The 23,305-nt window shown below is 55.8% G+C and overlaps 1 protein-coding gene across 19 annotated transcripts in view; it reads left to right on the top strand.

Annotated features, from left to right (window-relative positions):
• The window catches only part of NFASC (neurofascin), a 164,118-nt gene that overhangs the window by 133,654 nt on the left and 7,159 nt on the right, over window positions 1-23,305 (top strand). For 9 of the 19 annotated variants that reach the window (XM_037015249.2, XM_037015256.2, XM_037015251.2 and 6 more), the window contains 6 exons: window positions 1,327-1,341; window positions 6,566-6,757; window positions 10,254-10,370; window positions 11,620-11,772; window positions 18,903-19,034; window positions 21,073-21,142. In XM_037015249.2, coding sequence (XP_036871144.1) covers window positions 1,327-1,341; window positions 6,566-6,757; window positions 10,254-10,370; window positions 11,620-11,772; window positions 18,903-19,034; window positions 21,073-21,142 — 679 coding nt within the window. The remainder of the gene's footprint in view (window positions 1-1,326; window positions 1,342-6,565; window positions 6,758-10,253; window positions 10,371-11,619; window positions 11,773-18,902; window positions 19,035-21,072; window positions 21,143-23,305) is intronic. The other 10 variants (XM_037015262.2, XM_037015260.2, XM_037015259.2 and 7 more) reach the window with 4 other exon arrangements.

Below are 23,305 nucleotides of genomic sequence, written 5' to 3'. Positions count from 1 at the left end.
AGACTTCGGAGAGGAGGTAGTGTGAGTAGGGATCTTTGAGGCTGACAACAGGTTCATGTCTGGTGTTTTCCCCAGAAGGCTGAGGTCCTGCAGCCTGACCCTGGCCCAAACTGATGCGCTGAGCACCAACCTCCCCAGCCCAGGAGAGCATCAGTGCCCCCTTCACTGGGGCCGCAGCTCAGCTACATAAGCAGCTGGACATCCCTCCCCAGCCCACCTCCCAGCCAGCAGGCCATGCTGAGGCCCTGGGACGGGCCAGGGAGAAGCTGAGAAAGGCTCACGGTCCTTTCTGCTTCCCTCTCTGGCCTGTAAACCAGCAGTGAGCCACACAATATACTCCCTTCCCAGGGTGCCCCTCAAAAAATGCCCTAGGCACATGGGCAGTTGTTAGGGGTGGGACTTGGGTAAGTGGCTGCTGTATGCCTGTGACTACAGGCCTAGCCAGACAGGGATGAGGCCTTCTGGATTACTGACCTCTATAAGGAGACACACAAAGAGAGCCTCTTCTCTCCCCACCTCACCCATAACAGACCATCACAGGAACAAAGCCCCCTTGTCCCATGCCAGTGACCACCACAGGGAAAGCTCTGCAGCCCCAGGGGACAAGAGGACAAAGAGATACTTTCTTCTCAACTTAGGGATTTACATACAGCAAATTCAGGAATTCCTTTTAAGGCTCACAGTCCACAGTTGGGTTTCTTACTTCATAAAGTACAACTGGTGGGAAAGAACCAGGGTACAGAACATGAGGACAGAGGCCTCAGGGCTCCAATTCCATCACAATCCTGGGCCTTCCAAGGCCAGGATGGTGTGGGGGGGGGCTTCAGCCAAATAAGCTCCCCTCCATCCACCCCAGCGCTATTCCACATCTTCCCCTGAAGATTCAGGAACCATCCTTTTGACTGGGGCTGGTGTCCTCCTGTGCCACCTTCACCTTATGCCCTCGATTCCTGGTGTCACAGAAGGTCATCTGCTTCATTAAGATCAGCCTGGCCCAGCCAGAGAGGACACAGCCTTGGGGAAGGACCTGGGAACAGCATTGCAGGCAGGTTATTCCTGCTCCCCCTCTTAGATGATAGACCTTAATAGACATAGAATCAGAGTGTATTAGAAAGGCCTCCAAGAGCCAGGTAGGAAGTTTTCTGTAGGAACATGGAAGGCCCCAAATGCCAGTTGGTATCCTCAGGGTGGTGGCCAGCCCCATCTGGGTCAGGTCTGAGCCAGAACTTCTCGGCTTGCTTGTCCCGTGGTTTCACCTGTGCTCTGTTTTCTCTTCCCTCTCATCCTTTCTCCCTCCCTGGCTCTCTGGGGCGCTGTGTTGTGAAGCTACTCCAACCGCAGGTACCGTACCGGCCGCGGAGGTAATGGGCTTGGCATGGGACAGTGCAGGTGCAGCCCAGCCAGGAGGGAGAGCTCCGGACGAAAGCATGCCCCAGACTCACCCTTTCAGTGGTTGGGAAGCCAGACTGTCAAGGAGGATGTGGGCAGAGGATGGGTCCGGAGGACACCAAACGCATTCTCCTCTTTAGTTACAGCCTGCCCCCTCCTCAGGAGGATGGCTTCCAGGGGCCCCGCGCACGTGGGCTCCAGATCTGTTCTCTAGAGCTGAGTGATTACAGCCCCTGGACCACCTGGGCCCTTGCCCAGACTCGATGTCTCAGAGCACAGAGAGAGGGGGCCACGGCCTTCAGGTGGCCAGCTGTGCCCCCAGAAGGAGTGCTGCAGCACAAGCAGGGGCAGCTGGCTCCTGTTGCCTGGGCAGGCTGCCCTCCCCTGAAAGGGTGACCTGGGGGTGAGCATGCTGTGCGTGCTGGCTGTGCATGCTGCATGGGGGCCTGGCACCCGTGCTGCCGTCTGCCGCGGCTTGTGGTCGGCGGGAGTGAGTAAGCATGTCCTTGGACAGCACCGTGTGCTCCGGAACCTGGAGTCTCGTGGGGTGCCATGGGCTGATTGATTGTCCCCTCATCCTTCAGAAACCCAGCTTCTCAGGGTCTTCAGTATTAGGAACAGTCTCCACTCTTGGGGTCTGGGAGGTAAATGCACAACCGAAGTGACAGTTTGGGAAGGTAGGTCCCAGCTTAGGAGACGACCTGTTAACTAAGGTCCTCCTCTCAACTCCTGTTGTGGGTTGGAGAAACTTTAAAGGGCACCTCACCGCAGAAAGCCTGTCCTCAAGCCGGGGAAACTAGGCAGGGGGCCCCTGGGTTCCATCCGCATGCCCTCTGAGGCGGAGAACAAGGCTTGCTCTGGAAGAGGAAGGGCTGGGCGGCAAGCGCCCACCAGAGCCTCCTTAAGCTCTAGGCAGCAGGGAGAACGAGAATCAGGTGGGGACTCTGAGGGCTGCCTTGAGAGGACTCCCCCTGTCTGGTGTGGCTTCTCCCCACCTACACTCATTTCTCCCGCCCCCATGGCGGATGGGTCTATTTCTGTTGCACACCTTGCTTCCTTCCGTTTGCATTTGTTTTGCAGCCAGATCTGCAGGTGGCATGTTGCCATCATCATTCCCTCCCCGAGTCCTCTCCACCCCCCCAGTAACCCGGGCTGGTGGGGCCCATGCCTCCCCACTGGGTCTGAACACCTCTGCTGGGAGGTAAGGCAGAGAGAAGGCTTGGGCCTGGGGATGGGGAGGTTCCCCGGGGAAGTCACTCTGAGGGTTGCCCTGACTTGCTGATTGGAGTTTGCATAAGGCTCTCTTCTGGGACTGCTACAGCCGGCGCTCAGGGTAGCCTAAGCAGGCTTAGTGAAGATGGGAAGAGGGCACCAAGAGATCAGCTAGAAGCTCATTGGTCAAGCAGCTCCCGGCCACCTCCCCCATTCTGGCATCTAGGCACCCTAGGCAGGTGGGTCTGGTGGCAGGGAGTCCGCCTTACTTGGTGAGCGACCGTGGCAGCTGGGAGGGGTGTGGATGTCTTTCTAAACACCCGCTTCCTATTTCCCGCTTAGAAGAGATCCCAGATTTTGGTGATGTGCCGGAGGAGCTCAGGGTCTCTGCCCATCCATCAAACATGTTTCCCAGGCTCCAGCTTCCATGTGACAAGAGGGTACAGGCTCACTGCGCTTCTTTGTAAATGAGATGTGTTGATAAGATCAGCTGTTCTCAACTCGAGATGCATACAAACCTTCTGCACAATCGCAGGTGCCCAGAGTGACGGGGCACAGGCTCCACACTTTCCACAGGGCCCGGTGTCCGGCCCATTGCTCCCTTGCCCCTCTCCCTCTCCAAATTTGGGCTTTTTCTCCCCAAAACTGATCTGTTCATATCTCACTGGGTAGAGAGAGTCCCTCTCGTGCGCCTGTATCTGCAGTCTCTGAGGATTGCTGCCCATCTGTCCCGGCCATCTGTGAGTTGGCAAGGGTCGTCCATGCGCCATGTGGACTTTTTGGACACAGCCTTCCACCTTGGTATGTCTGGAAACTGCTGTCCTCATCTTGGGCTCAGCTCAGATCTGCAAATGTTTGGTGCGCAGCTCCATGGCGGGTTCTGGGGTCAGAAAGATGACTAAGAGACATGTCATGTCTCTCCTCAATTTTCTCCATCTCTTTCGTGGTACTCCCCAGAACTCTTGGGGGGATATCCTTGTCTGTGGCTGGGTGCCTTCCACTGTGCATTAGGCAAGCCATTGTGTTGACGGCGCCTTGGGGTAGGGGTCCTGTGCTTCCAGCTCTGGGCCCACCCTGGACCCCCTCTATGGTCGTCAGGCTGGTGGTCTCCAGCCAGCACTGCAGGGGTTTCTCGGCCCATAGTCCCTGCTGTGGCTGGCGATGGCATCCTGGCCCAGCAGTACATCTGTCCAGCCTGTGGGCCACTCTGTCTAGAGGCCCCTCTTCTGGGCCTCATTCCCCTTCCGTCATTTAGCCCAGCTTGCCCCAGGGGATGAAGTCATCTGAGTCCCCTGGAGCCTGCGCACCCAACAGTTTCCCCAGGGAAAACCTGCCCTCCTCTCCCACCTGTATGAGAGTCCAGCGACTCACCTGACTCTCCTGTCGCCTCTCTCAAAGCCGTTCCTTCATGCCTCTGCCCTGTCTCTGTGGCCCTGTGCAGCCGTGCGACAACAGACAGCTAGCGAGTGGGTCAAAGAGCGTGTTGATGTGCCCGTTGTGACCTTAGCAGTACCGTAGCCGCCTCTGCAGCGACTGCAGTGGCCCTCCAGCAGTGCTCTGGGGAGCGGCTTCTTCCTCCCGCACCCCCGTAGTCCCCTCTCAAGCCCTGAGGCTGCTGCCACACCCCAGGAACAGCAGCTGGGAGCCCTCATCAGGGAGAAATGCTTCCTTCTTGTCAAACTCCACAGGAGCCGTCAGAAGGAGGGGTGAGGTGGTGTGGAATCATCTCAGAGTTGCTTCCCGTTCTTGTGTCTGGCCAGCAGGGCCCAGGATGAAATGCACCCTAACCCGGCCTCTCTTGGCATCTCTGTTTCCAGGGCTGCCTGCTGGAGCACCCAGGGAACCATGCCTCTGCCTGTGCGAGGACCAAGGGGGCTGGGAGAGCGTGTACAGCTCGGGGAAAGCCAGCATTGATTCAGGGGTCCTGGAAAATGTAACCACCGTGCATGTGGGAGGGGAAGCCTAGATCTACGCTACAGAGCAGGAAGATTTACATTAAAAGGGAGTTTTTTAAGGTTTTTGATGACACCGTTAAAATAGTCATGGAAAAGGGGGGCCCTGTGAACAAGTATTTTCCAGGAATTATTAGAAAATACACTTTTGATAAGGAGCCATCCCCAGAGCAGACCGCCCAGGTGGGCAGAATGGTCTCTTGCTGTTCCCAAAGCAGCACCAAGCCCAAGTTGTCTGTTGGGGGAGCTGCCAGGGACCAGGCCTGGGAGAGAGCCGACCTTGGCCTTGTGGGCCTCTCAGGCTTTTCGTGTGTGTGTGTGTGTGTGTGTGTGTGTGTGTGTAGGGGGAGTGTCTGCCTGCCCCTCTTGGTGCGTGGGAGCTTTTATAGCAACGTGCTGAGCTTTTACAACATGGAGCTTTTCAGGCCCAGGGCTGCCTTGGACTGAATAGAATACAACCCTGAATAGTGACTTTGAGACAGAGAGTTGTCGCCATCCCACACCTTCCTGAAGTCTGAGTTGACTGCAGCTTGGGGAATAGGGTGCTGTGTGCTTTGACCTTGCCCAGGAATCTCTGGAATGCTTGGGGCATAGCTGCCTCACGTGACTTCTGTGGTCAGAGCCCTCTGGGCCCAGTAACACCAGGGAAGTGCTGATCCCAGAAAAGCCCTTCCTTCTCCATAGGAATCTTGTAATGTTGGAGGCCCAGGGGAATAAAAGGGCTCTTGTTGGTCAGGCTCTTGCTGAGAACGCTCAGGGTCTCTTAATTCCCTACTGAGAAGAGCCCTCTTGCCATTTCTCTGGCTCCTTCCCTGCCCTGGGCCCCTCCTTGGGGGTGGTGATATTATTTTCCTGAACTTCTGGAGATTTAAAATAGGGTGGGATGTCCCCGTCCCTTGGGAGTCAGAGTTACCTACTTATGTCTAACATCCCCGCCTACCGTCCCATCGGTGCTGGCACTAATCAACTGGCCGTGATCAGATTACAGGAGACAGAGCGCAAGGAGGAGAAGCAGCTCTCTCTCTGATTTGCCCCACCATTCTACTCATTCCTCATTTAGCAGTTTCGGAACTAAAGATAACAGGGCAGCCTGTTGTTAGTTTCCATGACCCTTATGTAAGGAAAGAGAGCCTATGGAAATGTCACATAAGTAGACTTAGCCCCTAGGGCCGACTGACGTCAAGGGTAGCTTTGGATGGGAGATGGGGACGTGAGAGCACAGATTTGAATCCCCCTGAAGATTTATACAAAAAAACCCAAGCATGTATGTCATATTCATCCTGGGATTTCTGCACCTACTGTGGGCTGAAGATGGCGCTACGGAGCACAGGCCCCACCTGTGTCTGTTAGTGCCCCTCGGGGAGAGGACTTGAGGTGGCCGGTAATTGCAGGAAGGACGATCCCTGGGCAGAGAGACAGGAGGAAAGGCGGGGGCATCAACAAGAGCTGAGGGACCCGGCTGGCAGTGGAGGCAGGTGAACTGCAGTGCAAGGCTTACCCGCAGAGGGGGCTTGCCCTCTGTCCTTGGGTTAGGTGGCAGTAGAACTCAAGCAGGCTTCAGAAAGGATCATTTTGGGGTGAATGCCTCCCAGTGGCCCTGCAGGACAGGGCCCGGCCTCCTGCCCCCCTCCAGGGCTGGACCCAGGTGCTGCTGCTTGGCCTCTGTCTGGGTAGTGCTTGACTGGGGTCTCTGTGCTGCCCCTGCGGTCTGGGTGTGTGTGTCCATGTACCTTCCCATCCTCATTCTTGCCCTCGGCTTGGGTGCATGCTGGGTGCTTTGAGCCACACAGACCATGAGAAGAAAATGAAACAACACGGGGCTTCATTCTCTTCGTCCCCATGGCTGTGCCCTCTATGGCCTTGCTCCGTCTGACCCAGGGGGTCATATTTGGGAGGCTTCTGATCTCCAAGCTCCATCTCCACTGGGCTGCCTGCCTTGCACGGGGGGCCACGTGTCCAGGCTGGGGACAGCCAAAGTGACCAGACGTAGCTGTTTTACATTTCCCCCCCAGCTCCTCCCACGCTGTCCCCAACCACGGTGGGCGCGCCGGGCACTGTGAGCAGTACTGACGCCACTGCCACCGTGGCCACCGAAGCCACAGCAGCCCCCATCGTCCCCACCACAGCACCTGCCGCCGTCACCACCACCACCGCCACGGAGAGCCCTCCCACCACCACCGCCGGAACTAAGATACACGAGTCTGGTACTGCCCATCACCCACGTTCCCTGTCCCTCCTCCCCCCGGCCTCCCAGGCCGGGGGGCACTGCCCTGGCACTGACCCACCAGCACCTCCCTTTGATCTGACTTTGAAAACACACACTGGGTTCTCAGTCTGGTCGCCTAGAGGCACAGAGCTCCTGCCCCAACTGTGGGTGGTTCTCCAGTGCTCCATACCCCTCGTCCCAGCCCCAGACCTGTGTTCTTTGACAGAGGACCACGCTCCTCAGGCCAGACGCCCCAGGCCTGGGTGGTAGAATTGCCTCCAGCTACATGCAGAGCCATCAGTTTAGGGCCGAGGCTCCAGAAGGGGCAGAGTGGGGAAGGGAAGGGACCTGGCATGGGACAGGCAGCTTGAGAGGGCGCCCTGCCCCAGCTGTGAGGCATCAGCCTTGCAGCAAAGGAGAGAGGCAGGCCAAGGAGCTCTCTTCCCAGAGCCCTGCCCCTCCCCTGCCTCTTTCCCCCCAGGGCACACTTACAGACCTCTTTTTAAAAGAGCTTTAGAAATGGGGTTCCCGGGGAGTCTGAAAGTACTCTGTTGCCCTTCCTACTCCTGTCCCCCCCTGCCCAGATGCACATGGGGAGGGGAAACTGCAGGCTGCCTAGAAGCCCCTGGGAGGAACTGATCCCGGGGCTCACCTGCTGAGCCCAAAAACACATGCTGTTCCTGCATTGCACAGCCAGGCCAGGCAGCTCCGTTCTTCCAGCATGCGGAGACCCCTGGGGAATCCAGCAATACTGCTAAGAACTGAGTATCAAGCACCCTTTCATTACCATCGAGGGGAGGCCCACTAGCTTCTGGAGTCCACAAGCAGCTGTAAAATGAGCTCAATTTAGCCAGCAGGGCTAGCAGGGAACACCTGGGAGCCTCCTCCAGCAGCGGTAGAACTGTAGGCCCCTCTGTTTCCTGGGCAATTCCCCTCGCCTTCCAAGGCCCCACTGCCTCCCGCCCAGCCTCACGTCTCTCAGCACCTGAATGAGGCCGGAGGCTGAATGCACACAGGAGTTTTCCCTTTAAGTCAGTCACAGGAGCTCTGTAAGCCCTTAGAGGAGACAAGTGACTCACATCTGACATTATGCTCCTCAGACTTTGAAAGCACTGATTTGCTGTAATGAAGTATCTAGAATTCAAACAACATGGACTTTAAGATGAAGTTGGCTTAGGAGAAATCTGCTAGGCTATATTAGCAGCTGCCACCAGCCTAATGGTGATGGGTGTTCTTTGGGGCCACAGGGCAGTAATCTTTTCGTCTTTAATCTTTCAAAGTGTGGCTCCATGTCCCACTTTAATGCTCTGAGTTCACAGAAGAGGTGCACAAAGAATGAAGAAGGGGAATGGGTACGGCTCCCCAGCAGAAGTGTGTGCCCTCTGGAAAGGTCAGCCTTGCTGCCGTGTAGGACTAGCCCACCCCACGTCTTAACTGCACCCAAGGCCCTGCAGATGGCCTGGCCATGCCCCTGATCTTATCCCCAGAGCTTGGGGGCCCTTAAATGTCCTGACTTCCCTCAACGCAGCAGAATGGCTTTGCTGGGTGGGATTTTTTAAATGAATTTGCATCATTATCATGTCTTACATCTTAGGACAAAAGGTTTTCTAAGTTTGCTTTTTTTAGGGTGCAGTGGGACTTTCTGGTTGTCCTTATCTCTCCCAGATTTCAGGGCATACTACCTAATTCTCACATTCCAGGTGTCAGCAGAATAGCCCATGCTTTCCCTCACTCGCCTATTTTGTTCGCGTAACAACTGATCCCTCTCCTGGGTCCTTTGAACTCCTCCGCTCACCAGTGGCGGTCATCTTGGTCTCTCTCTGTAGCAGTGCCTTCCTCCGAGTCCCACCTCACAGTCGTTCTGACCTTTTCTAATACTGCCCCAATCTCCATTACCTTCAAGACAGTCAGATTTGGGCCAGTACTGTATTGGTGGCCAAACTGTTTGAGCCCAAATTCTCTGGCTAAAGACTGCAGGCCCCAGAGCTGACGAGGAAGAACCTCAAGCCCCCAAATCGGGACTAATCGTCATTCATTCCCACTAGCAAGAGCCCTGAGATTCCAGGGAGCTGGGATTTGGGGTGGCTTAAAGCTGCCGGTATGATAGAAATGATAGAAATATCTGGCAGACAAGGAAAGAAGCCTGCCTTCTGCCCTCCCCATGGAGAATGCCCTGTGGTACCATCAATGGAAGCTCTTTCTCGGCCCCTCCCCTAACGTGACCCTATTCACCTGGGGCGACAGGCACTGATAAGGTTGTAGTAAAGACACTTCTTTGAAGTGAAGACCAGGAGATCTTTTATCACTTCCCCAGCCCTGCAGACTCTGTCACATGTCGAGTAGATAATGAATAAATTCATCACCAATGTACTCTATTCATTTTTGACAAGTGAGTTAGTGGCAGTGCCCCCTTGCATGCTAATAAAATATACAGCAGCCACACTTGTAAAGTCTTTGAAATACAAGGCTTCATGCTAGTACTCCACTATTAAATCTTTGCTGGGATGTGGGGTAATCAGCCTGCTGGGACTCTTGAAAAATGATTGTTTGAAGATCCGTGCTATTGTCCTATCCACAGGCTATAGTTTCAGGTAGCGCAATGGCTTTGATAAAGTAGCTCCCAGCTCATAAGTACTAGGTAATTACTGTCTTCTGTGCTGCATGGAGATCAAGCCTCAGAAACTTTGGTGCTGAGAAGCCAACGGAACCAAATTCTTCTGGTGTCTGGACCACTTAGGATTGGGTGTCAAGAAAGAGTTCTCTTGTTCCCACCCAGCCCGTGAGAGGCAGAGGAGGGGTTCATCTCCCTCTATTTGGGACCCTGGGGCTCAAGGCCCCAAGTCTGCTTAAACAATCTGAGGCCATTTTCCACATAATCCAGGTCTCCATCAGAAAGAGACCCTAGTCACCTGTCCTCGGCGACTCGGTCACCTGTCTGGTTACCCTTCTCCAAATTCAGAAGCCGGTTAAGACTTCCCAGTGTGCGGTCCTGCCCTTCCTGCAAATCTAATCACAACATTTAAGGGGTTTTTTAAGATGCCCCTCATCTTCCTGCAGCACATGAGTAGCTGCAGGGCGGGAAGCTGGCCCATCTCTCCCCCCTGCCTCCTGGCTGATGGGGCTTTCTCCCAGCCCTCTGCACCATACCATTCAAATCCGTAGTGGGGGATCTAGAAAGGGAATGAGCCCAGGGCCAAGCCTCCCGTGTCAAGGATCAAACTCCCTCTGTCATTCCGACCCCCACCTATGTGGACAGACATTTCCAGCTCTCCACATACAGGTCCTCCTGGCTGCACCTGCTCACACCTTCATAGCAACCTCCGGCCTGGCCACCGCGGCTGCAGCTTAGAGCGCTGTCAGGCCCCGTGCACAGCCACATCGGACCCTGGCCTGGCCACCCCTGTGTTTGTGTGTGTGTGTGTGTGCGCGCGCACATGCGTGTTCAGCACTGCCTCCCTCCTCACCACTAACTCCTCTTCTAACCTGCCCACCAGCCCCCGACAAGCAGTCCATATGGAACGTCACGGTGCTCCCCAACAGTAAATGGGCCAACATCACCTGGAAGCACAGTTTCGGGCCTGGAACTGACTTTGTGGTTGAGTACACTGACAGTAAGCATGGCTGTGCGGGGTGGTGGTGACGGCGGCAGCTGCAGCGGGTAGATGCCAGTAAAGAGGGCGTGTGAACTCCCCCAGGCTCGGAGCAGCCTTTTAGCCCTGCTTAATTATGACTTAATGAATCAATATGCACTCAGGCGGCAGCGAGGTGGGAAGAGGGGGCTCAGGGAGAAGGAAGGGGCTTCTGAAGCCATTAGCAGAGGTCCAGGGGGCATGTGCTGCAGAGGATCCGAGTAGCGGGGCCCTCCATCCATTTCCTGCCCAGGACGAGGGTTCTGGATAGCCTTCAAGTGAGCTCTGCGTGGATCTCCTTGGCTCAGAAACCGTGTTTTCTGGGGTCTCCTTTAGACAGGCTGGGCCATTTAAGACTTAGGGTGTAGCCGCGCTTTGCTCCCAGGGACACCTGGGGCCCATGGAGACCCAGACCAGGGTCACTTGTTTCAGCTGGTGGCTTGAGCTGAGCTCCTTATTGGCTCTTGGGACCAAGGGCACAGATGTGTTACTGTGGAATGTGGGCAGGATACCTACCTTCTCTGGGCAGAGACCCCTGATCCCGAGGGGTGGGACCCCCCACGGGGGTCCTCAGCATGTGCTCTAAGCTGTTAAGCCACCTAACCCTGCTGGAAGATCTCTGAGGAAGGAGCAGAGCCACCCGACCTCTTTGTGGTCGGAGGGGGACTCACGTCCTCTGAATTGGCATCCCCAGTTTGGTCCCTACTTTTTCAGCCTCCTACAGCCGCCGCGCACTCCACACCCAGACACACAGGCGTTCACATCCCCCCGAGGTGTGAATTCTGCACACAGAGAGAGATGCGGGGTGACCTCCAAGAAGCAGGGCCCTGTCTCCTCCATTTTCCCTGAGGGATGCTAACCGGCTGTCTGAACCTCACCAGAAAGGTCCCACCTGCAAAGCTTGTCACCTCTGGGATAACAGCAGTGGCTGAGGCGCTGAGAGTTTAAGGAAGCAGGTGACCATAGGTTTAGTGCTAAGACTGGCAAGGAGAGGAAACTTGAAGAGAGGGAACAGTGTCCCCGGCTGAAGGGCCATGGGGCAGGGGAGTCAGTGTTCGTGGAAGGGCTGGTGGGCTTCCTGGTGACCCGACCTGGTCTGTTCAGTGGCCTGGCCTCCGGTCCCCGGCCCCTTCCTCCACGCTTCTCCCTTCGCAGGTGACCAGGAACCTGAGCACTGCCTCTCCAGCTCCTTGTGCCTGGCCCTGGGCTGACTGAGGTTTCTGTTCCCCAGGCAATCATACGAAAAAAACTGTCCCTGTTAAGGCCCAGGCCCAGCCTATACAGCTGACAGACCTCTATCCCGGGATGACATACACGTTGCGAGTTTATTCCCGGGACAACGAGGGCATCAGCAGTGCCATCATCACGTTTATGACCAGTTCAGGTGAGAGGGGGTCCGGCCTGGCCACCCCTACAAGCATGGGGCATCTCACTCCCATTCTCGGCTTCCTGCTTGTCTCTTCTTGGAAGGAAGACATCCCCACCTGTTCTCCGCCTTGCATTGCCTGGGTCAGCTCTCACTGTCCGTCAGTACCGAGCTCCCGGGAAGCCGAGAGAGCCCAAAGTGCATGCACAGTGGAGAGGAATTGGTGCTTCTGCCCCTGTGGGACGAGTGGGGAGTCCTAGGGAAGCAAGGGCCTGTAGAAAGGACAGGGGAGACCGCCTGGGCCCTGACAGTGCTGGAAACAAAAGGGCTGGGTGCGTGTGTGAACTCACTCTGGGAGCCGCCCTAGGCACAGGGGCTTGCTCCTTGCACGTGGAGCTGTGGTATAGGAGCAGAATAGGGTCATGACCCCAGAATCTCCCCAAACTGAAGCTCAGCATGTACGTCACTGCCTCGTCGCTACCATCTGTGGTTTAAAAATCCTGAAGTGTGGGACACAAGTTGTTTCGGGCTCTGTTTTTGTTTAATTTTTATCCCGGTTTGTCATGGCTTGAAAGTAGTTGATGTTTTGTTGTGCTGGAGAAGGGACGCAGCGCTCCATTAGTAGAATAATTCTGGATCTAAAGGGGCTTCAGCTGTGGCTGGAGAAGCAGCTTCTCACTGTGCCCAGCAAACAGGCTGGCTGCGGCCCAGTAAAGGGCACAACGTTGAGAAATCTCCCTGCTGCTCTGGGCGGCCAGCGTCTGGATCCCATGAGGCACTTGCTTGTCTGTGTATCTTGAATATCAGCGAAGGCGCCAGTGGCCGCATCCTAAGCCCTGGGGCCAAGGGTGTGGGTGGGAGAAAGAAGACTAAGAGAGAAAAGGGCCAGTGCCTGCCCCCAGGGATGCCCCAACCAGATGCAGGTTAGCAAACACAAGGATAGAGAAAAAACAATGATTTATATGAACCTCTGAATGTTGACTTAAATATTCATTAGTCTTCCTATGCCTGGCCTGATGAGGCTGATCCTGTTAGCTTGCACCTTGAGAGTCACTGCTCATCTGTGTAAATGTCTCCCTGCACCCCTTCCAGCCTGGTCTCCACTGGTCTGGACGTCCTGTCCTCCCGCACCTCCACCTGTCCCGTTCATATCCATGCCATCAAGACCCAGGGAGTCTGAGAGTCCAGCTGCCTGCTTGAGGCTAACCAGGCCGGCTCGGGCAGGACATCTGAGCAGGTGGCCAGGCCATCCAGGGAGCCAGGCAAGGGGACTGGACAGCTGACCGAGCCGAGCAGGAGGCTGGACTCTCTGACCCAGTGGAAGGGGGTCCTTCGCGGTGGCTCGGTGGTGCGTGCATTTGATTTTGCTTCATTACAAACTTAAGTCCAACACAGAGGCGGGAAACAAAGATAAGATTCAAGGACAGAGTTGCATCCTAAGGAGTGCTGAAGAAGCCAGCACAGCCTGATTTCAGAGTTTGACTGGGGAAGAAAGCCAGAGAGGAAAGGACCCATCCCAGCCCTCGGGGATGTCCCAGTCAGCTTTGAGGTATTAAACTCGCAGGACAGAAAAAAAATGATGACCAGTAGTACACTTCTGCTCACTGGCTCACATCTTCATTTCTCTCTTCCTGCGGTTGGTCCAGAGAGACTGATCCTGGTAGCTTGCTTTCTGAGTAAGGCACTCAGCACTTACAAGTTCCCCCAGATTCCTCCCAGAAGGGCTAGAGTGGGTAGGTTTGTGACTGTGGCTGTGAGCGCATATTGCTTACTTCCCTCACTGACTGGCTAGAACGTACTGTGTGCAAACCACATAGGGAAAGAAAATATTTTCACTTTCTGAAGTTTATGTGTGCCTGTGAGTGTGTGTCCAGATCCTTTGAAAATATACACTGTGTTTCATGTGGGTGGACTCCAGAGCCAGGTTCACACAATCGCCTAGGTAGCCGTGTCTTATCAAAGCAAGAGCTTATGAGCATCTCTGGGCCCGACCACTGGTCATTTTGGCAACCACATGCCGTCACGTTAGTCCACAGATTCAAACATGCTACAGGGATTCAGGAAGCAAATGGAAGAAAACCACTAGTATTGCTAACAGGCTCCCTGACCCTCACTAGAAAGAGGCCACATGGAAAGTTAATCACCTCCTTGAAGCTTTTGAAGCCAAAGAGACCCAAGGGGCCACCAACACATAACTGTGGACTCCAAGGCCGTCGGCTCTTCCATGCTGGGGTGGGCGGAATGGGGGGAGGCAGCAGCAGGGTGGAGGCTGACAGTGGGCCAGTGAGAGAGACAGCACCCTGCGTCAGACCTCAAGGAAGTGGGAAGGAAGGATATGAGGGGACCTAACTATGGTCGGTCTCTTTCTGCTGTGTTGGGAGAAACCCGGGGTGGGGCAAGCTGGGGATGGAGAGGTATAACGTGGTCCTTACCCTAGAGCAGCCTGGCCAGATTTCTTCTGAAGAAAGCCCATCCCTGTTACGTTGACTCATCTGTCCCTATTTCTGAAAGAAAATCCTGCTGAATTGGAGTGAGCAGCCTCTTCCCTGGCCAAACCAAATTCCTCCTGAATGGAATTAGGAGTCTTGGGACCTGTCCATCTTACAAGTGAATAGTGTTATTTCTGTGCAGGGTCGGAGGGTGTGGTGTGGAAGGCTCACAACATAGGGCCTCTGGTCCACTGGGCCTTATTGGCCAGGCCTGGCCAGGCCTCTGGCTCCCCGTCAGTTCTGGTGCAAGGTGGTGATTGTAAATGCCTCTTGATCTTTGAATGTGGATATCATTATGTCCATTAGGAATCTTGAAACAGGTTGAACAGATTGATTAAGAATCGTGTTGGCAGCCAAGTGTAACTGTCCTGAAACCTTCCTAAAAAACCTTCTACCTCTCAAAGTCTATGCCAGGGGGGGTCATGAGGTGAGTGAGAACATCATGTCCTAAATTCCTTTTGGTTCTTGAGAAAATAATTTTGCTCGGATCAGGCGGAACCTACCTTATTCCAGAGCCCACTTGTGTTTTGGTTTTGAGGGGGTTGGTTTTTAGTGAGAGATCATTGACATGTGACACTATATAAGTTTTAGGTGTGCAGCATAAGATTTGCTATATGTATGTTTTGCAAAATGATTACCACAATGGTTTAATATCCATCACCACATATACTTAGAAAACCCACATGTTTTTAAACAGCCTTTTGTGTCCAAACTTCACAGAAAATTGTTGGACCTCTTTGGTAAGAACTGAAGGTATATTTTGAACTTGATGTGTGCCACCAGGAATGGAAAGCTGCATCTGCTTTCTGAATTGTCCTGTGGCCACTTGTCCTAGAATTGTGAGTTTTTCTCCCAAAATAAAGGGAGTCTCATGGAGCTGGCTCTTAGCGTGTATCACAGGAAGCATGAGGAAGAGGGTGGAGCAAACAGGTGGCTGCACACATGCAAACCAACTTCTGTGCAAAAGGTGGGAGCCACCATCCAAACATCAGCTGACTTGATTCCTTCATTCCAGTGCCCAGGTGTGGCACATGATCAAGCCAATATCCCTGTGATCCCTAGTGGATATTGGGGAAAACACCAAAGCAGCATCTCAAGTTAACCATATTATATTAGGATCAAATTGGTCATTTATCCATAAGTCGCCACTGACTACTTATTATATGACCAGCATCATGCAAAGCACTAGGGAGCTCCAAGAACCCCCTTGTTCTCAAGCCTTGATGGTATACATGGAAGTCAGAACCCAGGGAACAGCAAGGAAATGTTCTATTGGGCAGATTAATAGGGGGGTGAAACTGGAGTTCCGAGATTGGAGAGAGCTGAAGGAGTTGGAGATTCAGGGAAGAGGGGTAGAATGTGGAAAGGTGGGGAGCAAGAAGGGCAGTGGGCAGGGCTCTTGGGTGTGGTGGGAAGATGCAGCGGGGGAGGACCGGAATTCCTGGAAGGTCAGGTGGATGGAAACCTCTAGGAATGCAACATACTGTGTTACTGTGTCCTTGGGATCCGATAGGCATAGAGCGAATGGAGCAGTGAGGTGAACAGGAGAGACATTTGGGGAGGAGAAATGATAGCTCGTAGTGATGGGAGGAACCGGGAAGCCACTGGCAGAAGCCCGGGGGGGGGAGGCGGGCAGAGGCACGTGTTGAATTTCAAGCAGACCTTCCAGGACCTCCTGGAGCTGTTGGGAGGAAGCACTGGGCTTGCAGCTGTGGAACTGGCTGGAGGAACAATGAGGGATGAGTAAGAGGATTGCCAGTTGGAAAGTCAGGACTGGAGGGCAGGTGAAGGTAAAAGTCCAGGATGTAGAGGCAGGTTTGGGAAAGGTACATTCCATGATGGGAGTGAGCACTAAATACAGAGCGGCTTAGAGTTAGCTGGTTGGAGGTGGAGAAAGGGTTGGCAGAGACTGGGGGCGAAGGAGGATTAAGGGGTTCACCTATAAAAGGATGGGGCAGGAGCTAGAGCCGAGAAGCCTGGCAGGTTCCTCAAGGGCTTTTGTATTAAGAGACAGGAAGCTTCAATATGTTTAACAGCAGGTGGGAGGAGATGGCAAAGAGAGAGAAATTGAAGATGGCAAGGAGTTTGGAGATCCTTGTAGGACTGAGCCGCGGAGGAAGCAAGGTGCTGGGCCCCACAGCTATGGCCGGAGCTGCTCCCAAGAGGACAGAGCGGGGCCCTGCCTCTGACATGGGAGAAGGGATGGCTGGGGAGGCTGTGAGGTTCCAGTGGCCCCCAGAGCCATGCAGGCGAAGTCACCCCCCAGTGGGGGTGAAGGTAACATGCAGGAGGGAGGGACAGTGAGAGATGAGCAGACTGCCAGTGGCCCCGACGGTCCTGTTGAAGTGTGACAGTCTGCAGTGGGCCTGGGTCACATCTCCCTCCAGTGGGGCTCTATGGCAAGAGAAAGAAATGCATAACTGCCGAGGGGACCCACAGTGAGCAGTTGCGTGAGTGCTGGAATGCATGATGCAAAAAGAAGGGCAGTGTGGCGTCTAAGGACGGAGAGGCCCCATCAGCCGAGGGGGTGAGTAACTGAGCGAAGGAAAGGCAGCAGGGGCTCCCACGTGTAAGGCTCTGTCCCGCACCCAGGAGACAGCAGGAAGCCCTGCATCCCTCCGGAAGCTTGCTTTCCAGTGTAAAGCGCACAGACTGAAGCCAGACAGCTCAGGAGCACATCGCAATGCTACTAGGTACAGCTCTGTGACCTTGAGCAAATTACTTAACCTCTCTGTGCCTCGGTTTTCTCATCTGTGAAATAGGAATAATAATCAAAGCCTACTGTAGGGACTGTTGTGAGGATGTGTGGGAAAGTACTTGGAGCAGTGACCAGCCCAGAGGAGGTGCTTATAAGGAGAAACTCTTACTCTACGTAGTTCTATACCAAATGGTTACCCATGCTACGAAAAAGATAATCAGGACCCTCCACGTGGCTGGCAGGTGGAGAGGGCTGCTGCACTAGCCGGGTGCATGTGGGAAGGCCTTCCTAAGGGGGTAGTGACAAATGTGGAAGCAGCCATATGAAAAAAGAGGGGCAGATGCAAAGGCCCTGAGGCAGGAATGCGAGCGACTGGTGTGACTAGGTGTGCAGAGGGTGGCTGAAAGGACAAGGGGTCCAGGGCCCGCTGTGACGGAGCCCGACGGGTCAGGATGAGAAATGCAGGGGTTTCCCCGGTAACCATGAGAAGCTCTGAGAGGCTGGAGCAAGGAGGTGATTCACTCCTCTGTGTGGTCTTGGAAAGATGCCTCTGACACTGCGAATGGCCTTCCGAAGCAGGAGTGGAAGCAGGCATGGAGCTCTGCCCGCAGCGTGCCTCGGGCAGGGCAATCACACGGCTCGGTGCGGCACTCGGCTGCTTTCCAGCGCAGGGCTGCCCATACCAGCCAGAGCCCGGGAAGCGTGGAAGTCAGTAGTCTTTGCCATGTAGAGACCCTCTGGGCGCAGTGCCCTGGGCCACACCCTGAGAAGGCTGTAGGACAGTTTCGCCTCCCAAGGAGAGCAGGGCAGGCTCGCGCCCAGACACCTGCCCCCTAAAGGAGCACGAGGGCTCTTGCTGCGCCTCTGTCCCCGGTGCTCCTCCGGCAGGGGGCGCTGTGCCCCGGCTCCGGCTCCGCAGGCCGCAGGGCTCCCGCCCTTGCCTGGCGCTCCGGGGCACACCGGTCCCTCCTGGCTCCAGGGTTACTTTGGGTCTGTTGAGTGTCTCCAGTCCTTCTTCTCCAAGTCTTGGTTTCCGTGACGAACTGCGTCTCAGGAGGTGTCACTTTTCTCCAGGCCATAAAAAGGAGAAGGGCACCCACCACACACCCCCTCCCAAGCCCTAACCTTGGCCATTGGTCATGCAGTACACCATCAAGTGCCACCTGAGCTCCTGTCCGCTAGGCCCACCCATGTGCTCCTCAACTCACGAAGAGGTCCACCCACTTTGAGACTGGTCTCCATGCACTCCAGGCAGGGACAGAGGGATTCACTGTTATAGTGGGGGAGTCTCCACATGTGGCAGTGGTCTGGAAGGGGCTCGGGGGTCACTGAAGGCATGGCCCCAGCTGTGGCCTCACCACTGGCCTGTCTGGGGGAGCCCATGAAGGGACTGACTGCTGTCAGGGCGCCCACAGTCAGCCAGGGAGTGAAGGAGCGCCGGGCGTCCTGTACCGCAGCCCCACCGGGAAATCGCGTTGGCTTCGGGGCTGCTGCGGGGACGGCAGCTGCTCTGTGCCCGTGCAGGTCCGTGAGGACAATCTTCCATGGGTGTTTGCAACGTGACAGCAGCTCCGTCCCCTAATGGCGAGCATGCAGGTTCCCGGTTCCCTTCCCCAGGCCCAGTCATGGGGAATCGCAGGTCCGAGGCCCATCCCTGGCCTTCCCTCAGTCCCCGCCAAGCTGCCATGGGAAACTTCCCCTTCCTGTAGGACCTGTTCAGCCTTCTGCTGCTTATTCTGCTCCCTGAACCCCTTTCCTGAGCCTCTTTTCTGACCTTTTGACCTTGGCTCTTTCATTATTTTCTCTTTGTCCCCGTACTGGGTAGTCTGGGCCCCAGGCTGCGAGGTGGTAGCGTTAGGCTCCAGGAGGAACGTGGCCACGAACTAGCTGAAGCTGTGCCCTCGCCGCCCCCCGCCCCCATGCGCAGTCATTCACGGCGTGCTTCTCGCCCTCCCCGCCAGCTTACACCAATAACCAGGCGGACATCGCCACCCAGGGCTGGTTCATCGGGCTCATGTGCGCCGTCGCCCTCCTGGTACTGATCCTGCTCATCGTCTGTTTCATCAAGAGAAGCCGAGGCGGCAAGTACCCAGGTGAATGGGGACGGCGGGCCCTCCTGGGAGTCACCGGGCCCCCTGCCGGATCCGGGGGCTCTGTTCTTTCAGAGGGCCCAGCCCTTGCCCAGCTCGGACACCCAGTCCTCCTGCCTGTCCTGTGCATCTCAGAGCTGCCAGAAAGCACTTGAGTTAATGACCTTTGCCTGAGGAGGGCGGGTGGGGCCCCCGGGGGAGGGTTGGAAGGAAACTTGGCTCCTTTTAAGAATGACCTTCCCGCCCCCTGACTCACCGTCCGTCTGCTCAGTCGGCTTTTTTCAGCCTGAATCTCATTAGGATCCTGGGTCCCGGGGAAGAAGGAAGGAGGAGAGGCTTTGTCTCTAATTGGGAGAGAGCAGGGAGCAGGGGGTCTGGGGAGAAGCTCACCCCCGGGAAGCCGCCGGGCTGGGCTCAGCGTTGACTCGGCTATAACCACAGATACCCCCACAGAGGGTCAGAAGCTCCTACACAGGAAGAGGCTGAGGGACGGGTGGCATTGATAAGGACCCTCTCGGCCCTTAAAGGGCTTTGGGCTTCCCTAGAGCCCCACAAAGGCATTTCTCTGCTGTGGGCCTCAAGATCTGCAGCCCAGACAGACCAAGGTCAAGGAAAAGGACCTGTGGCATTTTTGTTTCTGAAAATATTGATTGTTTTCCAAACAAGGACAAGAAAGCCATCTGTCTGCGACAGGGTGGGTAGGGTGAGGAGACAGGATAACGGATGGCCCTGAGAGAGAAAACCCAGCTGGACCACAGCATGAAATTGCCCCCTGCCCCCCGAAGCCCCGTCACCAAGCATAGCCCGTGCTGCCCAAATGCCTGCATCTCCCCATCTCTCTGAACAGGGCCTCCTCCACAGTGCCTCCAAAACACAGAGGAGGTTCTATTTTCTATCCTTTCCCTGCCCACATACCTCGGACCCTGAGTCTGAAGAGTTGTGCCTCTCTTTGAAGTGAAGGAGGGCAGGAAATTCAAATTCCTTATTGGCACATGATGTTTTCTCTACGTTCCTCGTGCCGTATTGGGACTGTTTCTCTTCTATAAGAGACAAAGCCAGAGCTAGGGAGAAGGGGGGCCTCACTGAGGTCACGCCCCTGTTCCAGGTGGAACGGGGACACCTGAGGGACTCAGCAGATAAACCAGGCCTGCCTTTGCCCATTTAGAAAGTATTCCCATTCCAGAATGTTCTTACAGCTAACCTCCTACCCTCCAGCTATGGGTAACCCCCTGGCCCCTTACAGAGATGAGTGAACCAGGAGCTTTGAGGCCTGGGCTCTAAGTCTTCACTCCAAACTTCAGTCCCCAACTAGTTCTGTGAAGTGTTCTTCACCTCTCAAGGCCTCCATTCCTCTCACCTAAAATGAGGGTGATTATCCAGCCTCACACCCCAAAAAGGGTATAGAAAGAGTCATTCGTGTACATGTCTGCTGTGTGCCAGGCTCTGTGCTGGGTGCTAAGGATACAAAAAGGAGAGACGATGTCTCCCTCAAGAACATCTCAGCTGGCGCAGAAGATGGATCATGGCAGGCACAACAGGGCCTTGGATGGACGTTTGCAAATCACAGGGGGGAGGGTGTGTGGGAAAAGGGAGACAGGCAAACAGGTGAGGCCGTAGAGGGGCCTCTGTGCCAAGGGCACTCTGCTAGGAGCCTTGAACAAACAGGTCCCTGCCCTCAAGGAAAGGACTGGCGTTCTGTTACAGGCATAAGAAACTTGCACAAACAACTATAATACAGAGCAGAATCAGAAAGGTGCCTGGGAAAGGATCACATGCGTTTCGTGTTTTGGGAGGAACCCATGGAGGGGCGGTGGGGAGTGGGGCCGGGGGAGATGTCAGGACGTAAGGAAACCCCTCAGTGAGGAGGAGGAGAAGGCAGAATCATCTTGGCAGCTGGTTAGACACGGGAAGCAAGAACGAGGTGCTGATGTTGCCCATTGGAAGGGAGGGCGTCGCTGACCCCAGAGGTCCGGTACTCGGGCCTGCAGAGCAGGGGTGCTCCATCGTCACATCTGTGTCTGTGCTTCTCTTATTGGCCAAGTGCGAGAAAAGAAGGATGTTCCCCTGGGCCCTGAAGACCCCAAAGAAGAGGACGGCTCCTTTGACTACAGGTGCGCGACCTCCTGGGCTCCTGTTCACACAGCTCCCCGGCGGGCGGCGGCACCTACTCGGGGCAGCTCGCTGGGCTGAGGCCACTGCATCCATGTCCTTGCCCCTGGGACTGTCACCCCGCCTCTCTGACAGCCTCTGGGGACACTGCCCAACACACCCCACTTGTTGGATGAATGGCATTTCATCCATTCAGCTGCCCAACTCAGACTTTCTGAGCCCCCTATATGTATGGTGCCACCCTTCCACTCTGAGAGCAAACACGGGCCGCTGCTGTGTAATGAACCCCACTCTCCACTTCCTCTCTGTCTGCTCCTGCCTAAGCCTGTAGATACGACAGGGGAAGGAAGCCCTGTCTTCCAGCCACTTGAGGGATGAAGGTGGTGGCAGGGAGGGGGCTTCTAGGCCTCTCTCCCCGTGACCTTGAATGATACTCTGGGCTCCAGCCTGGAACAGGCCTTGGAGAGGCGTCTGGCCCAGTGCTGGTCTCAAACAAGAGGACTGAGGCCCAGACCAGGAGGCGCCCTGCCCGAGACTCCCGCACTCAGCCTGCAGCGAGCTCGGGGCAGAGCCAGAGAGGTCAGAGGCCCGACTTCTGGCTGCTGCTGTTGCCCAAGGCCTGGGATCCCTCCGGATCTGGGTGGGCCTTCATACCCGGCTTAACAAAGCTGTGATCTGTCCATTTTGATGGCAAGTTATTTTAAGGAATGATGCGGGTGGGTGGGTCCTGGAGGTCCAGTCCCTGACCAGGGGGCGGGAGGAAAAGCTCGGGTCAGAGCCTCCCTTTCCTGCCCCAAGCCCAGTTACTCTCAGGGGCCAGTCACCCCTGCTCTCCTCTGACCTAATCCTGCCCTGGGCCTCTACCGCTTTGCCCATCAGCAGCTTGGCAAGCGGGATCAGCTCAGTGACAGCAGAGGCCATCTGGTGGCTGTGGGCCACACCCGTCCACCTAGTCCCAACTCCCCCATGGGTTCCCTAAGGGCACGACGAGACCTGCCCTGCCCCTCCTCAGCACCCTGCTGGGGCCCAGCTTCCTCGTGGGCTGGGAACATTCCCTGGCCATCAGTCCCAAAGGCCATGGGGCTTTTTCTCCCCTAGACTTTCTGGGCAGCCACAGAGGAGAGGCGAGGCCCTCCTCAAGTACAGGGCCAGGCAGCCTGCACTGTGAGAAGCCGCTTCCTCGGGCACCTCTCCTGCCCCACCTGCCCTGTCAGCACTGAGGCTGAATGAACATATGCGGGCTCGGGCGCGCACACGGGCACACCTCAGCTGTGGCTCCGGCGGGAGGCTGCAGTGTCTGTCCTAGAGCCCCCATTTGGAGGGGGCCAAGAGTCCTAAATTGGGAAAGGGCTGAATTAACATCAGAGGAAAATCCAGGTTTCTAGGCGGGATGGGCCTGGGGGCGAGGAGCGTGGCTCGCTTTGCACCTCCCTCTGGCCCAGCTGCGGGGGCGCCTCTCTGCGGTGGGCGGGCTCCCCTGTGCTCTCTGCCTGTCCACCTGTTCCTCGAAGGTCTCTTCTGCCTTCAGAGGCTGACAGGTGGCTAGACCAGGGCTCCCACCCCACCATTTCGGTTCTCAAGCTTCTCGCAGGAGAGGTGTGTTGTTTCCAGCCTTAGACGCTCTAACCCGACCAAACCCTGACACGTAAAGACCCCCACCCCACCTCTGCCTCCCACCCTGGCTGGAACGTGCCTGCCCAGTGGCTGCATTTAGCTTCCTTGCCAGAATTTCCTTGAATCACGGAGGCACGATCCTCCTGTTCCTGCGGGCATAGTGGAGGCCCCTGGGAGGAGGGAGCGCTGGTGAAAAACCTGGCAGGTGGGGTAAGGCGCGTGGTGATTAGAATCAGTCGGTTCTCAAAAGGCGACCCACTGCCTCCATGAACTCCGTGTGACCTGGAGACCTACCTCCCTTTCTCAGGCCGCGTCTCCCGCAGCACTGCTGCCAGAGAACAGTTAGGCTGAGTTCTGGGGTGCACGGGGGGGATGAGCTAACAGCTTTCCATCTACCAACACCAAGCTCCGGCTCCACCCTGACCACTGTCTTTGCCCAATACTGCTGTAGACACAAGAATGCACTGCCAACTATAACGGCAGCTGGACTGGTGGTTTTCTACAGGCCCAGGAAGGGTTGAGTGTGGCTCCAGGGCAGGGGAGGGGGCGGG

This window comes from Manis javanica, chromosome 11 (genome assembly GCF_040802235.1).
Source record: "Manis javanica isolate MJ-LG chromosome 11, MJ_LKY, whole genome shotgun sequence".
Taxonomy (NCBI): domain Eukaryota; kingdom Metazoa; phylum Chordata; class Mammalia; order Pholidota; family Manidae; genus Manis; species Manis javanica.
The sequence above is the reverse complement of the archived record's forward strand: the minus strand, read 5'-3'. Positions and strand labels throughout refer to the sequence as shown.